This window comes from Taudactylus pleione, unplaced genomic scaffold (genome assembly GCF_031769625.1).
Source record: "Taudactylus pleione unplaced genomic scaffold, aTauple2 ptg000116l, whole genome shotgun sequence".
Lineage (NCBI taxonomy): Eukaryota > Metazoa > Chordata > Amphibia > Anura > Myobatrachidae > Taudactylus > Taudactylus pleione.
The window spans coordinates 17,623,805-17,640,926 of record NW_028284518.1 but is presented as its reverse complement, the minus strand read 5'-3'; the positions used below and the strand labels follow the sequence as shown (position 1 = coordinate 17,640,926).

The 17,122-nt window shown below is 45.8% G+C and overlaps 1 protein-coding gene across 5 annotated transcripts in view; it reads right to left on the bottom strand.

The window, feature by feature from the left end:
- Positions 1-17,122, bottom strand: part of ACD (ACD shelterin complex subunit and telomerase recruitment factor) — a 69,761-nt gene that overhangs the window by 24,025 nt on the left and 28,614 nt on the right. For 4 of the 5 annotated variants that reach the window (XM_088471708.1, XM_088471711.1, XM_088471709.1 and 1 more), the window contains 4 exons: positions 11,926-11,970; positions 8,342-8,394; positions 3,224-3,366; positions 1,115-1,196 (listed from right to left, as the gene is read on the bottom strand). In XM_088471708.1, the coding sequence (XP_088327834.1) occupies positions 1,115-1,196; positions 3,224-3,366; positions 8,342-8,394; positions 11,926-11,970 (323 nt within the window). The remainder of the gene's footprint in view (positions 1-1,114; positions 1,197-3,223; positions 3,367-8,341; positions 8,395-11,925; positions 11,971-17,122) is intronic. The other variant, XM_088471710.1, reaches the window with a different exon arrangement.

The following is a 17,122-nucleotide window of genomic DNA, read 5'->3' as shown; positions in this document are numbered from 1 at the left end:
GCGCCCGCTCCTCGGAACTATGGACGTGACGTCATGACGTCACTCCCAAAGTGCATTGCGGGACCCGGAAGCGGAGCTCAGGAGTGAGCTCCGTTCCTCCGAGGGGAAAGAAGGAGCCGGGTGCCCGCTGGTAACACACTCAGCGGGCGCCCGGTAAATAGGGGGTGCACCCCCCCGTATTGACGCCGCTGGAGGTGGAGCGCCGATCAGTGGCGCTCCATCTCCATAGCAGTGCCCGTAACAGCCCGGGGGACAATGGAGCCAGGTGCCCCCTTAAGGGCTGGAGCCTGGCGGCAAATTACTCCATTGTCTCCGGGAGTTCCGCCACTGAGCATCTTCCATATGCCCATACCAGCCCTAATTCAGTGGTTTGTATATTTTATTACCATTGCTAACATATTCAGGTGCACTTCATGGTGAGAAAAATAAGAAAACAAAGCTACAATTTTGCTATTGCATATATTTTACATGCAATCCAATAGTTTAATGATTTTGTGCAAATTGTATTAATTAATTAATAACCACATTGAAGCAAAAGGTACTTTAAACTATTGCAGGTACTGCAGTAAATACGTAGCTAGCTCCTGCATAGCTTCAGCCCAATGTTACCCGATTATTAATAGCAGTTATTAAAAGCAAGTTGTTGGAAAAATAACAGTTCTTTATCAATGATGCTTCATACACTCATTTTAGATTGTTTTTTTTAGATGACTCATACAGTCATTTTAGATCTCGTTTGCACATTTACAATGTGATATATCGCATGTAATGGAATACATACTGTAGTAAGTACAGTAATGTGCTGAACAATAGAGGTTGATACATATTCATAAAGTATTTTCCTGAAAAATTCCAGAATAAGTGGGAGTGGGCTAGGAAGCCATTTATGAAAACAAACCATAAAAAGACTTGCCTTATCCATCTGCATATACAATATCACCAGCTTATAAGTGCTTCCTCCTTGTAAACATATGATCTAACACCAAGGGCACACTCTGCTGAGTGATGATACATGGAAGAGACCATGACCTCCAGCACATTATACGACCATTAGAATATATACATATATTCAGTAATTTCATCTATAGACAATGCTTTGCACAATGTACAGTACCTGTCATTTGCTCCAGAGCGGATTCTTCATGTGGAGGGATAAGCAACAAATGGATAGGAACAGAAAATGTATTTGCAATCTTCTGAAAAACATAATAAAAGCCGATTGTTTAGCATACGTAACACACAAGGGTATTGATGGACTCCAGTGGGATACATGACAATAAGGGAACACAGAATGTCTATTTGGTTTCACCAAACAATAACTTTTGAACTGTCAAGTGAAAGGTAATGTCTCCCGATATCAGTGAGTAACAAGTTATTTTTGTAAAATGTGATTTTGTCACTCTATACCCATAACTACACTATTTGGGGGTAATTCAATTGCTTTCACCGGCGGCTGTGACTAATGGGCGCCCGATGAAGCAATTCAATTGTTGCTTTGGTCGGGTGCGAATGTCGCGGGTGAACACATTTCTTCTTGCACTCTCCTGAGGTGGTGAATAGAATGTACGAAAAGCCCAGATTTTTTTTTTGGCACCCAAACTTCTGTTTGGGTACGCTAACCAGGACCTTAGTCGGATTTAGACATTTTACGCGGCTAGCCCTAGTCTACCGTATTTGGGCGCAACATGCGTAAAAAAGCATGGGCGCCCAAAAACAAGTAAATGGGCTCAATTCAATGCGAATTGAATAGCGCCAGGAAGCAGCTCCCGGAACTATTCAACTCAGCGCGCTGTTATGTTGGAGAATGCCTGTTCTCGCACCTTAAATATGGTGTTTAGTCGCGAGAATCGGCATGCTCCGACTTAAGTGCCTGCTGCGATGCTGTTTCCGCCACGCTAAGGGCAGAAAACAGCATTGTACCAGGAGTTTTGTCGGATTTCTGCTTGCACCCCAGAGAGAGAAGAAATCCTTCAGTCGGGTTTAACAGTGCGCTGAAATGAATAGCTCCTGGAGATCCTTCCCGGCGCTATTCAATTCACGTTGAATTGAGCCAAATATCTTACCCCAATCTCCCGTCATTTGACGAGACATCGGGCTCGATAGAAAAATTGAATGGTCCCCTATGCAAGAAATCCCAATTTTTTTTCTATGTGATTTGGTCACCTATGAAAAATTCTAGACGAAGTGTGTATGACGAACATATTAATTTAAGGCATATTCAAATGATATACCTACTTTAGCCCTGATCCCAATGCAGTGCTTGCACATAAGGTCACTTTATGTCAACCAATTTATGTTTTTGTTACCCTTAGCACTCACGTTAAAGAGTTTCAAAGTACTGGAATACTACAGACAAATTAAGGTAAAGCAAGAATGTCTGCTTGTTAAGTTGACGTGATATTAATCATACCATCATAAAATACTTGATAAGTTAATGTCAGAAAACAATTTACTTTTGCTGTATATGTTAACTTTACTTACAGTACATAACAAGAAAAGATTACCCTCAAGAAATGGTTCTCTCATATATTGCCAACACCAGTAGCTTACATTGTGGGCCTCATTTATTAACGAGTTATCACCAAAGAGGTGATACATTTCACTGTGTATGATAATGGTGCTCCAGCCAATCAGCCCCCAACTGTCATTTTTCTAACAGTTGACAGTTGGGAACTGATTGGCTGGAGCACCATTTATCATACACAGTGAAATTTATCACTCGTTTTGGTGAGAAAACTCGTTAATAAATGGGGGCCATAGCGGTAGTTAGAAAAACAAGTAAAAACATAAAAGGCCTCTTCTAAAGGTGCACAAGCATTGCAACTTTTCATTTTAAGTAACATTATGTGCACCACTTGAACTGCACTTTTGGCCCCTTGGTTGGGTATTGAGAGATGGGACTAGGGTGTTTATGCTGAAGTGTAGTACAGTAGAGCCCTAGAAATGTAAACTAGCCACACCCCTATCTTTTAATGTGCCTTTTAGGAGGTGTACCATTGTGCTTTATAAGACAGGTGTGACTTTACAAGTAGATAATTGCAATAAGTATGCTACAGATCTGGAGCCTGGAGGCAACAGACTTCCATTGACTCCTGTATTTCTGCCCCTGTTACAGATGCAACTATGTTTATACCTCAAAAACATATGCAACTCAAGATACACACTAATGGAAGTGTGCACATGCATCTTCACAGAAAATATAAAGTTATTTCCATGTTTGTACCTTATTGCCCCAATTTGTCCGGGCTTGTGCTGGGATCTCTTGCGTGTCAAATGGGTTAAGATCAAGACAATTTTCAGCAATGGATTTCAAGGCTCTGAATTTCTCTTCACTTTCAACCATAAGTAACTGGGTAAGAGACACATCTAATTAAATGAAAGACACATGATTACAAATGAAAATGCAATACATTAAAAGACTATTACATTTCTAGAAGGACAATATTTAAACAATATTATCTATACCATGTGTTATGGACTATAAGCAATGGTGAACAGCATCCAGGCATTGCCTGTATATAGAGAACTAGATACAGAGTGCCTACATCAGCTAGAAGATGCAATTTATGTTATCAAAATCATGTGCGCCTGTAGGGCTGGGAAGAGTCCTACAATTAGGAGGGGCGAATATCTTAGTCCAACTCTGAATATCAATGTACAGACAAAGCATCCAAGTATACAGCCATGGCCAAAAGTTTTGAGAATGACATAAGTATTGATTTTCACAAAGTTTGCTGCTTCAGTGTTTTTTTAGTCCTTTTTGTCAGATGTTACTATGGTATACTGAAGTAAAATTACAAGCATTTCATAACTGCCAAAGGCTTTTATTGACAATTACATTAAGTTTATGCAGAGAGTCAATATTTGCAGTGTTGACACTTCTTTTTCAAGACCTCTGCAATTCACCCTGGCATGCTGTCAATCAACTTCTGGGCCACATACTGACTGATGGCCGCCTATTCTTGCCTAATCAATGCTTGGAGTTTATCAGAATTTGTGGGTTTTTTGTTTGTCCACCCGCCTCTTGAGGATTGACCACAAGTTCTCAATGGGATTAAGATCTGGGGAGTTTCCTGGCCATGGACCCAAAATTTCGATGTTTTGTTCCCTGAGCCACTTAGTTATCATTTTTGCCTTATGGCAAGGTGCTCCATCATGCTGGAAAAGACATTGTTTGTCACTAAACTGTTCTTGGATGGTTGGGAGAAGTTGCTCTTGGAAGATGTTTTGGTACCATTCTTTATTCATGGCTGTGTTCTTAGGCAAAATTGTGAGTAAGCCTACTCCCTTGGCTGAGAAGCAACACCACACATGAATGATCTCAGGTTGCTTTACTGTTGGCATGACACAGGACTGATGGTATCGCTTACCTTTCCTTCTCCAGATGACCCAAACAATCTGAAAGGGGATTCATCAGAGAAAATAACTTTTCCCCAGTCTCCAATCCCTGAACTTTTGCAGAATAACAGTCTGTCCCTGATGTTTTTCCTGGAAAAAAGTGGCTTCTTTGCTACCCTTCTTGACACCAGACCATCCTCCAAAAGTTTTTGCCTCACTGTGCGTAAAGATGCACTCACACCTGCCTGCTGCCATTCCTGAGCAAGCTCTGCACTAGTGGTGCCCCGATGCCGCAACTGAATCAACTTTAAGAGACGGCCCTGGCGCTTGCTGGACGTTCTTGTGCGCCCTGAAGCCTTCTTCACAACTATTGAATCTCTCTCCTTCAAGTTCTTGATGATCCGATAAATGGTTGATTTAGGTGCAATCTTACTAGCAGCAGTATACTTGCCTGCGAAGCCCTTTTTGTGCAAAGCAATGATGACTGCACATGTTTCCTTGCAGGTACCCAAGGTTAACAGAGGAAGAACAATGATATCAAACTCAATCCTCCTTTTAAAGCTTCCAATTAGTTATTCTAACTCAATAAGAGTGATCTCCAAGCCTTGTCCTCGTCAACACTGTCACCTGTGTTAACGAGAGAATCACTGACAAGATGTCAGCTGGTCCTTTTGTGGCAAGGCTGAAATGCAGTGGAAATGTTGTTTTTGGGATTAAGTTCATGGTCATGGAAAAGAGGGACTTTGCAATTAATTGCAATTCATCTGATGGGTGTGATATGTATTACCGCCGGCCACAAATCTCGACAGCGGCTGCCCGACAAAGGAGGAAATCCCGATCATTCTAAAGGCAAGTATAAACTAATCTAATTCTACCCCCTAACCCTCCTTTAGGGTGCCTAACCCTAACCCCCCCTCTAAGTGCCTAAACCTAAGCCCCCCTTCCCCGCTGCCTAAACCTAACCTCCCCCCGGGGTGCCTAACCCTAACCTCCCCCCCGGGGGTGCCTAACCCTAACCCTCCCTCCCCCTAGCCTAACCCTAACCTCCCGGAGGGGTGCCTAACCCCAAGTCCCCCCCGGGAGCCCTAAACCTAACCCTCCACCCTCCCCCCCCGCGGCTGTCCGCTGCGGCGCCCGGCATCCGCTCGATCAGAATGCTGGGCGCGGGTCTCCCAACGTCGGTCAAATGACAGGCGTCTAGATTTAGCAGCCTGTCATTCGTCCCTAGTCGGGATTACAGTGTCTGGAAGCCGGCGGTCTGCATTTAGACCGTCGGCTTCCGGACTACATCCTCATCTGATCACTCATCATGACATTCTAGAGTATATGCAAATTGCCAATACTTGTGTCATTCTCAAAACTTTTGGCCATGCATGTACATGCAACAGTTGGCAGTATTTTCCAGGGGAATTTTAGAAGTTTAGTGGGGCATGAAATTAATACAGAATTACACGCTCAGCTACATCTCAGTCAGTTAAGCTAGGTACACACCTAACAGGTTTGTCGACAAAAAAGATCCTGATAACACCAGATGTAGATCGTACTATACAATAATTGCTTTGTACACACTACAAATCCCAAATTCACCTGTAGAAAGGTCTGAAGACTAAAAAGCCGGGATTACAATTTTTTTCATTCATATGAAAACTGGATACCACCTTCGGCATGTAACCCGCTCGTGTACGGAAGACAGCTCAATTCTGATGAAAAATCAAATATGGGGAGCGACATGAAAGCGCTGCCAAATCAGAAACTTTGAGTAGCTGAGGAGATAGCGAGGAGAAAAAGCGTCTTCGCTGTCAACCATTTCAGGTCCACTGTGTCAAAGGGCTCAAAAGGGAGGAGCCTGCAGCGCCCTGAGAACCAAGGATAATTCCCACTGTGCCACCAGAGGGTCAAACAGAGGTTGAAGATGGGGAACACCCTGCAAAAATGTTCTAACATCCGGCAGAGGAGAAATTCTGCGCTGAAACCAAACTGACAATGCAGAAACCTGAACTCTCAAGGTAGCCAGGCGAAGACCGAGGTCTAGTCCAGCCTGGAGAAGAGCAAGAACTCGAGAGAGCCTGAAAACTTTAGGGTCGTACTTTCTGTGGGAACACCATTGAAAAAAGGAATGCCAAATCCTGTAATAGATGCGGGCAGAGAAAGGCTTTCTTGCCCTAAGCATCATCTGAATCACAGAAGTAAAAAAATCCTTGGCTTTTAAGACGGAAGACTCAAGAGCCATGCCGTCAAAGCCAGACGAGGTAGGTCCGGATGTAGGCAGGGACCCTGCCCTAACAAATCCAGCCGTAGAGGAAATGGAAGTGGATTGTCTATGGATAGACATGTCAGATCGGTGAACTGATGTCGCCTGGGCCAAGCAGGAGCTATTAGTATCACCCTGCTGCCCTCTTGCTTGATTTTCTGAGGACCCTTGGTAGGAGGGAGAATGGAGGAAACCGGTATGGCAACCTGAAATCCCACCTGACCGCCAGAGTGTCCACGTAGGCGGCTGAGGGGTTTCTTGTCCTGGGCCTGTACCTGGGGACCTTGTGGTTGTGACGTGATGCAATGCGCTCTACGTCCGGTAATCCCGACTTGTCCACTAGGAGCTGAAAGATGTCCGGGTGGAGAGCCCATTTTCCGGCATGTATGTCCTGTAGACTTAGGAAGTCCGCTTCCCAGTTGAGGACTCCTGGGATGAATATTGCAGATTGCTGGAAGATGGCGTTATGGCCAAACCAGAATGTTCGCCGCTTCCCTCATGGCTGCCATACTTCGTGTGCCCCCTGATGGTTAATGTAGGCCACTGTGATCGTGTTGTCAGACTGAATCTGGACCGGCCTGCTCTGAAGGAGGTCCTGTGCCAGAATGAGCGCCTTGTGCACTGCACAAAGCTCCAAAATGTTTATGGGCAGGTGACCTTCCTGAGCTGTCCATCTTCCCTGAAAAGTGCGATGACCTGTCACCGCGCCCCATTACGTCCGTGGTGAGGAGAACCCAATTTGGGATCCATAATGGGCGACCCTTGTTTAGATGGGCTGTCTGTAGCCACCATGAGAGGGAGAGCTGAACCTCTGGCGAGATGAGGATCATTTGAGACCTTATCAGATTATACCGACCATCCCACTGAGACAGAATCTGTCGCTACAGGGGTCTGGAATGGAACTGGGCATTATGCCACCATGTCGAAGGTGGATACCATGGACCCCAGGACCTGCATTGCTGAGTGAACTGATACTCTTCGATTGTGGAGCAATTTGCACACCCGCAATTGCAGAGCAGAAATCTTGTCTCCTGGTAGAAAGACCCTTTGAGCCAGAGAATCCAGTGGCACCCCCAGATGTACCATCTGTAGAGTCGGAGAAAGAGAAGACTTTTTCCAATTGATTATCCAGCCGTGGTCCTGTAGACAGGCAAAGGTCAGCTGGAGATGACGTTGTAACATCTGCCGAGACTGCGCCAATATTAGGAGGTCATCCAAGTATGGCAGTATCCTGACTCCTTAACACCATGGCTAATTGACTCTGCCCCTAGAAACATTATGCATGTTATATTTATTACATAGCTACATCCACTCATCTATTAACCATTTCCTTCCAATATAGTTAACATTCCCCAGTTCCACATTATATGGTTTGCCAGAAAATATATTATATACATTTCCCAGTAAATGCAGTATATCCATCCCAGTTCATACATCTTAAGGCCTTGTGTTCTTAGCTCCCACTATTAATGAAGATAAGAGTTATAAATGGTGCTTGATTGTTACAGATGTAAACTTTAGCATTAGCCACTCTGACTCAACGTATAGGTTAGTCCATGTAAGAAATATAATGATATAGACAAGCTGCAGAGTTTCTGAGACAGAAATGGATGCATGAATATTTTAACTAAACACATTAATAAAATTGTTCAATACAAAAAAAAAAAGTATATTGCACATATAGATGTAACATCATTACAATGCATAAAATCATCTTAGTATAAGAAAATGAAATATCTGCAGCAAACTGACCTGATAAGTTCAGGACAGAAGTCTCCCTCATCTCAATTTCTTTCATGTAATTTCTGAAACACATACAGCATTTTACATTGTAAGGTAACAATGGGGATTATCTGTGGCACAGGAGATTTGTTAAAAAAAAATATATATCTTTATATATTTTTTTAAATACATACGTACACACACACGGTGAAACAAGTATTGAACACATCAACATTTTTCGTAAATATATTTGTAATGGGACTATTGTAATGAAATGTTCATCACATGTCAGCAACAACCCATGCAATCCACACATGCAAAGAAAGTCAAACCACAGATGTCCATAAATTAAGTTGTGTGTGATAATGTGAAATGACACAGGGAAAAAGTATTAAAGACGCTTACTAAAATTTATTTAATACTTCGTGCAAAAGCCTTTGTTGGTAATGACAGCTTCAAAGACGCCTCCTGTATGGAGAAACTAGTTGCATGCATTGCTCAGGTGTGATTTTGGTCCATTCTTTCGCACAGTCTAAAATCTTTAAGGTTTCGTGGCCTCTTCTATGAACTCTGATCTTTAGTTCTTTCTATAGATTTTCAATTGTCTTATGTCCCTATTTGAAAACTAAGGGGGGGTGCCAATGCTCTCTCTGGCGAGCACCGCCTGCACCACTGATTCCATTTTCCGGAATCAGTGGTGCCTGTGACGTCACGCACCCTCAGTGGGGGAAGGAGGCTGGAGCCCAGGCTGCTGCAGGAGCACAGTACAGCCTGAGACACCACGTGACACAGAGGAGTCTGGTCCATCTCGAGGAGGAAAAGAAAAGGAAGTGGATCCAGGGAGTCTCAGCTGCCCTCTCACAAACAGAGCATAGCAGGTACCCACAGCCTTCTGACTGCCACCACAACTAGCTGCATGACATCATGGGGGAAAGCTGATGGTGAAATCACCCATTATACATGTTACTTATGTGCACCTAAAGGTACAGACGTCACAGCCTGCCCCCAAGTCTGTATGCAGCCGCCTACATCCATCACTATCCCAACATCTCCATATTCACTACTACCACTGTACACTACCCCACGACCATTCCTTACTCACCATTACTTCTCTGCACTACCCTCCTGGCCCCTCCATTCTTACCACTACCTCTCTGCACTACCCCGTGACCCCTCTATAATCACCGATACCACTCTGCACTACCCCCTGACCCCTCTGTCATCACCGATACCACTCTGCACTACCCCCTGACCCCTCTATAATAACCGATACCACTCTGCACTACCCCCTGACCCCTCTATAATAACCGATACCACTCTGCACTACCCCCTGACCCCTCTATAATCACCGATACCACTCTGCACTACCCCGACCCCTCTATAATCACCGATACCACTCTGCACTACCCCCTGACCCCTCTATAATCACCGATACCACTCTGCACTACCCCCGACCCATCCATACTTGCAGATACCAGTCTGAACTACCCCTGATCCCTGCATACTCACCACTACCTCTCTGCTCTACCCCCTGACCCCTCTATAATCACCGATACCACTCTGCACTACCCCCTGACCCCTCTATAATCACCGATACCACTCTGCACTACCCCCGACCCATCCATACTTGCAGATACCAGTCTGAACTACCCCTGATCCCTGCATACTCACCACTACCTCTCTGCTCTACCCCCTGACCCCTCTATAATCACCGATACCACTCTGCACTACCCCCTGACCCCTCTATAATCACCGATACCACTCTGCACTAGTCCCCGGACCCCTCTATAATCACCGATACCACTCTGCACTACGCCCGACCCATCCATACTTGCAGATACCAGTCTGAACTACCCCCGACCCCTGCATACTCACCACTACCTCTCTGCTCTACCCCCTGACCCCTCTATAATCACCGATACCACTCTGCATTAGTCCCCGGTCCCTTCCATTCTCACCACTAACGCTCTACGCCACTTCTCTGACTGCTCCATACCCAACACTACCCATTCCTATAGCTGACAAATTATTGTTGCATTATAGGAAGGAGATACCAGCAGCTGAGTGACAGCAAGTTATTTTTGCAAGAGCCCATTAGGAAATATAGTGACCTAACACCACATAAGTGTATTTATATCTAATAAAATACTAACCTGTAACTATAATTGGAGCAAATTTATCTGCGGAATTATTTGAGTTTTAAGTATTTATGTAATTTTTAGTGTGTGTAAGTGCTATTAATTAGATCAACATTTTTGCCAGATCTAGTGGGCCACACCCCTCCAATGACCAGACATGCACCATTGTGGGCCTCTATTATTGCATTCCCCTGTGGCCCTTGGAGCCTCATTCCACCACTGCATGTGCACCATTTTCAAGGCAATTCACCCACAGACATATAAATAAACAGACTGAAGTTTGTGGGTGCAGTGCCTTGAAAACGGAGAACATGCTGCACAGAAACGCTGGAAATTGCATTATAACCATGATGTAGTCTTAATACATTATCTACTTGAAAGAAAAGACCTTGAATGCCGTCCTTTATTTTACATGTTTGGATTCATTATGAGCTGTGCACCTGGGCATTAAATATTTTTGGAGCTGGAGTGTAATAGTGGCTACAAATGAGCAGCATTATAGCGGTTTTAAAATGCCCAGTTTTCAGAGCATATATAAGGCTGTTTAAGAACAGACAGGGGAAAGGGGAAGGACTCATCCACCCCAGGGGAGAAGCCCTTCCTTGGACTGATAGGTAGACCACTGATGTATGTATACCAATGTGTCATAGCCCTCACAGGCTTCAGGTCTCCTGGCAACACCTGTCCTGTGCCTTTATGTGTGACTTTCTAACAAGTGAAAGAGTGGCACATTGCACTTAATCTCACTAATAAATTGAGACAAAACAATTAAGAAATAAAACTTGCTATTCGCCAGACCTAAAGCAAAAGAATAAGATTGGTCCAATAGGACATGAAGCAGTGAAAACTCCCAACTGAGCATATATTTGAGGGCCTCAAATGAACGCTCAGACACTAATACAATACAATGGACATTATTTACACATAAAGTTCAAATGTGAGTAGCCCATAGTAGCAAGCTAAACATTTGCTTTCATTGTGTACTGTAACTTCAAATAGATTTATCCAAGCTACTTGTCAATTGGTTTATATTTTAGTCACTAGCTTCACAAGGAGGGGTGCGGGCCGCACCTGGGTATTACCCACCGAGGGGTAACATCAAAGTGCTGACTCCTCCTCAGTGACAGGAGCTCGGTGCTGCACTGTAGCATTACGTACAGCACTCGGCTCCTGACACAGTGAGACAGCCATCACTGCACACAGAGTGGTCCCCGAGGGCAGTCCGCTCCTCCAATACCTTCGCAGTGACTAAAACGGGGGTTCAGCCCGCAAGGCTACACCCCCTACATGCGAGACCACACCCTCTTTTCCAGTGCGCAGGTTTGCCGCACGCACTACTACCCTCCCCACACCGGATATCACAGCGGGGAGGGACGCCACTAACTACAGTATGTTTGTACTTCTATAGTGCGTAACACAAAGTTTAAATCATGTTGAATAACTAATGGGAGCTCAGGGATGTCACATAAAACTTACTGCCACAGTTCCTTGATCTTCTTCCGCACTCCTGGCTCCATGTTACTGAAACAACAGACCATCTTTCTTTACATGTTATCTTGTCTAGGTATCTGGAGGAGATCTTACAGAATAAATAAAACAATGACATTTAACAGATGAAAACCTTGTGCAAAGCAGGTAATGCTGTGTATACACAGACAGATATATTGACCGATCAATTTATCGGCCAATATATCTGCTGCCCGTCGGCCAGTGTGTACATGCGATATGCCAGTGAACGTCGTCGTTCACCAACATATCGCATCGGCTGTGCCGCACAGCCGATGGACATATATGTCTGCAGACCGCCCACACACAGCGGCAGCTGCGGGGAAGGGGGCGAGACACGTCCCCCACCCACCGTGACACGCCCCCTGGTTGCCGGGACCCGCAGCCAGACACAGATGATGGCCATTCAGTGTGTATGAACGACCATCATCTGCAGATATATCTCTAAAGTGTGTTACCACCTTTAGACAGGAACCCACAGAGGACAGAAGAGGTAAATGGATTAAATTCAGTCTTAGTATATCTTAGGCTTTACCTACACAAACATTATGGCACAAATTGGATGCAAGTGCAGCTCGTGTCTTTTACTGCACACGTTCCCTGAAAAGGATCACACATCCATAGCCATGCTGACAGACATAATATGCATATACAAACCTCTTGCACTAAGTTATGGGACGTGGGATGGAAAGGGCATGGTAGTGCAGCCACAGTACAGTATGCTTGCGCTAAATGCGTCCCATGTTAATAACAAGACAGAGGCATACTACTGTATGTGCCCGTATGGAGGCAGATCACTTGTGGGTGCTTGACCCCTATAAAAATAGCAACTGATGATGGCAATCAGCAGCCACTTCTTATTGCCTGCATGCGCCTAAAACCCTCCCACTTATATAAATACACTAATGAAGCTCTATATTCTAACTATTTCCAGAGGTATAATTCAGTTTTAGCACATGCTTGGGATTGCACTAATCTTTCATAAATATAGTTCATGCACGGTTCAGTAACGTGACAGATTGTTATATACAGTGCATCCGGAAAGTATTCACAGCGCTTCACTTTCTCCACATTTTGTTATGTTACAGCCTTATTCCAAAATGGAATAAATTTATTTTTGTCTTCAAAATTCTACACACAATACCCCATAATGATAATGTGTAAAAAGTTTCTTTTTAGATTTTTGCAAATTTAATAATAAAAAAAAAAACCTAAGAAATGACATGTACATAAGTATTCATAGCCGTTGCTCAATGCTTTGTTGATGCACCTTTGGCAGCAATTACAGCCTCAAGTCTTTTTGAATATGATGCCACAAGCTTGGCACACCTATCTTTGGGCAGTTTTGCCCATTCCTCTTTGCAGCACCTCTCAAACTCCATCAGGTTGGATGGGAAGCGTCGGTGCACAGCCATTTTCAGATCTCTCCAGAGATGTTCAATCGAATTCAAGTCTGGGCCACTCAAGGACATTCACAGAGTTATCCTGAAGCCAATCCTTTGATATCTTGGCTGTGTGCTTAGGGTCGTTGTCCTGCTGAAAGATGAACAGTCGCCCCAGTCTGAGGTCAAGAGCGCTCTGGAACAGGTTTTCATCCAGGATGTCTCTGTATAGCGTTCCCGCTAGGCTGTTTTAGCAGGGTGTGGCGCCCTGCCCTCCTTCTGGAGGGCAAAAAGCGCCCTGCCCTCACAGCCTGCAGTCTTCACCCGCGGGTTGCAGTGTCCCGTGGGTGGGGAAATGTGCGGTGACCCGGTCACCGCTGGAGAATAGACGCCGGGCATCTATTCTCCATGTCTGCAGCGCTTGGGGATGCCCGGCGTGTCCGTAAGTGCTGGGCACGCCCCCAAGAGTGACGAAACGGGGATGCGCCTTATAGACACGCCCCTTCTTCAATGGCCCAGCGCCCCTTTTGGGAGCGTGCACAGAAGTGCCGTCTCTAGCTCCGGCGCCCTGCCCGCAGCCGGAGCGAGAGTGAACACTGTCTGTACATTGCTGCATTCATCTTTCCCTCTAGCCTGACTAGTCTCCCAGTTCCTGCCGCTGAAAAACATCCCCACAGCATTATGCTGCCACCACCATGCTTCACTGTAGGGATGGTATTGGCCTGGTGATGAGCGGTGCCTCGTTTCCTCCAAACATAACGCCTGGCATTCACGCCAAAGAGTTCACTCTCTCTCATCACACTAGAAAATTTTGTTTCTCATGGTCTGAGAGTCCTTCAGGTGCATTTTGGCAAACTCCAGACGGGCTGCCATGTGCTTTTTACTAAGGAGTGGCTTTAGTCTGGCCACTCTACCATACAGGCCTGATTGTGGATTGCTGCAGAGATGGTTGTCCTTCTAAAAGGTTCTCCTCTCTCCACAGAGGAATGCTGTAGCTCTGACAGAGTGACCATCGGGTTCTTGGTCACCTCCCTGACTAGGGCCCTTCTCCCCCGATCGCTCAGTTTAGATGGCCGGCCAACTCTAGGAAGAGTTCTGGTATTTCCGAACTTCTTCCATTTACGGATGATGGAGGCAACTGTGCTCATTGGGACCTTCAAAGCAGCAGATATTTTTCTGTACCCTTCCCCAGATTTGTGCCTCGAGACAATCCTGTCTCAAAGGTCTACAGACAATCCCTTGGACTTCATGCTTGAATTGTGCTCTGACATGCACTGGCAAGTGTGGGACCTTATATAGACAGGTGTATGCCTTTCAAAATCATGTCCAATCAACTGAATTTACCACAGGTGGACTCCAATGAAGCTGGAGGAATAGCTCAAGGATGATCAGTGGAAACAGGATGTACCTGAACTCAATTTTGAGCTTCATGGCACAGGCTGTGAATACTTATGTACATGTGATTTCTTAGCTTTTTTTTTTTAAATTAAATTAGCAAAAATCTCAAAAACACTTTTTACATGTTGTCATTATGGGGTATTGTGTGTAGAATTTTGAGGATAAAAATGAATTTATTCCATTTTGAAATAAGGCTGTAACATAACAAAATGTGGAAAAAGTGAAGCGCTGTAAATTCTTTTCGGATGCACTGTATATAGGGACGCAATAAGCTTTAAAACAAGAGATATGGTAAGAACTTACCTTTGTTATCTCTGTTTCTACGAAGTCCATAGGGTCCACAGGGTTGACCTTGGGGTATAGCTGGATCTGGATCCACGGGCACCACGCAGTTAAAGCTTTGCTGCTCCCAGGATGCACTTGGGTCCGTCCTCCTCTATACCCCGCCCCCGAGCCACAGGCACCTCAGTTGGTAAGCAGCCAAGGCCGATTTAGGAGACTAAATAGAGAGAAGGAAGACTGGAACACACAAGAAACCATACTCACAGAAATGGGAGACGGAAAACCGGTGACCAGCCACAAAGCCCATATGAAGCCAGGTGCGTCAGGGTGGGCGCCCTGTGGACCCTATGGACTTCGTAGAAACAGAGATAACAAATGTAAGTTCTTACCATATCTCTTGTTTTCTACTTCAGGGTCCATAGGGGGTCCTCAGGGTTGACCTTGGGGATGTCCCAAAGCAGTTCAACTAAGGGCGGGGACGCTCCTGTGCTGAAAGGAGCACCCGGCGCCCAAAGGATGCATCCTGAGAGGCGAAGGTGTCAAACGCATAAAACCTCAAAAACGTCTGAATTGAAGACCAAGTGGCCGCCTTATACAGCTCAACAGCAGAAGCGCCACGTCTAGCAGCCCAAGAGGGACCCACAGAACGAGTGGAATGAGCCTTAACAGAGGCTGGCACAGGCAAACCTTCCCATGCATAAGCCTCACAAACAACGGAACAAAGTCAATGGGCTAATGTTTGTTTGTTAGCAGGCCAACCCCTCTTGTGAAAACCGAAGAGGACAAATAAAGAATCAGACTTCCTAACCGAAGCAGTCCGGTCCACATAGATTCTGAGCGCCCGGACGACATCTAAGGAAGCCTCACCAGCAGAAAGATCAGGTGACAAACACTGGTACAACAAGTTCCTGATTAATGTGAAACTTTGAGACCACTTGGGGCAAAAAATTCAGGACGAGTGCGGAGCACCGCTCTGTCCTGGTGAAAAATCAGAAAAGGAGGGCGACAGGAAAGCGCCCCCAATTCTGACACCCTCCTGGCAGAAGCAATCGCCAGGAGAAAAACGGTCTTAAACGTCAGCCACTTGAGTTCCACTGACTCAAGAGGCTCAAAAGGGAGACCCTGCAGGACCCGTAGCACCACCCCCAAGTCCCAAGGAGCCACAGGAGGCACGAAGGGAGGCTGGATCCTGAGAACACCCTGGAAAAAGGTGTGAACATCTGGCAGTGTAGCAATCTGTCGTTGGAACCACACGGACAAAGCGGACACATGAACCTTCAGGGAGGCAAGGCGTAAGCCGAGGTCCAAACCTGATTGAAGAAATTCCAAGATCCTAGAAACTCGGAACACCTGAGGATCATAGCTTCTGGACTCACACCACTGAAAGTAAGTGCGCCACACCCTGTGATAAATCCATGCAGAAGCAGGCTTACATGCCCTGAGCATGGTACCAATAACCGAACTGGAGAAGCCCCGCGACCTCAAGACGGCTGTCTCAAGAGCCACGCCGTCAAAGACAGCCGACCCAGATCCGGGTAAAGGCAGGGCCCCTGAGAGAACAGGTCCCGATGCTGAGGAAGAAGGTACGGAGCGTCGATGGAGAGGCTCCTCAGATCGGAGTACCAAGGACGTCTGGGCCACGCTGGAGCCACCAGCACGAGCGTGCCGCCGTCCTGCTTGAATTTCCGCAGGACTCGATGAAGTAGGGATATCTGAGGAAACAGATACGCCAGGTGAAACATCCATTTCACCGACAGCGCGTCTACCAGACAGGCGCCTGCATCTCTTGTCCTTGACCCGTAAACGGGCAACTTGTGATTGTGACGGGAGGCCATCAAGTCCAGCTCCGGCAGCCCCCATCTGTCCACGAGTAGCTGAAGCGACCATCTGTCCACGAATGGTGAAGCGACCATTCCCCGGGATGCACGTCATGACGGCTGAGGAAGTCCGCCTCCCAATTGAGGACTCCGGGAATGAAGACTACCGAGATCGCTGGAATGTGACACTCCGCCCAAGCAAGAATGCGAGACACCTCCGACATCGCTGCCCGACTGCGAGTTCCTCCTTGGTGGTTGATAGACGCCACCGTGGTGGCGTTGTTGGAC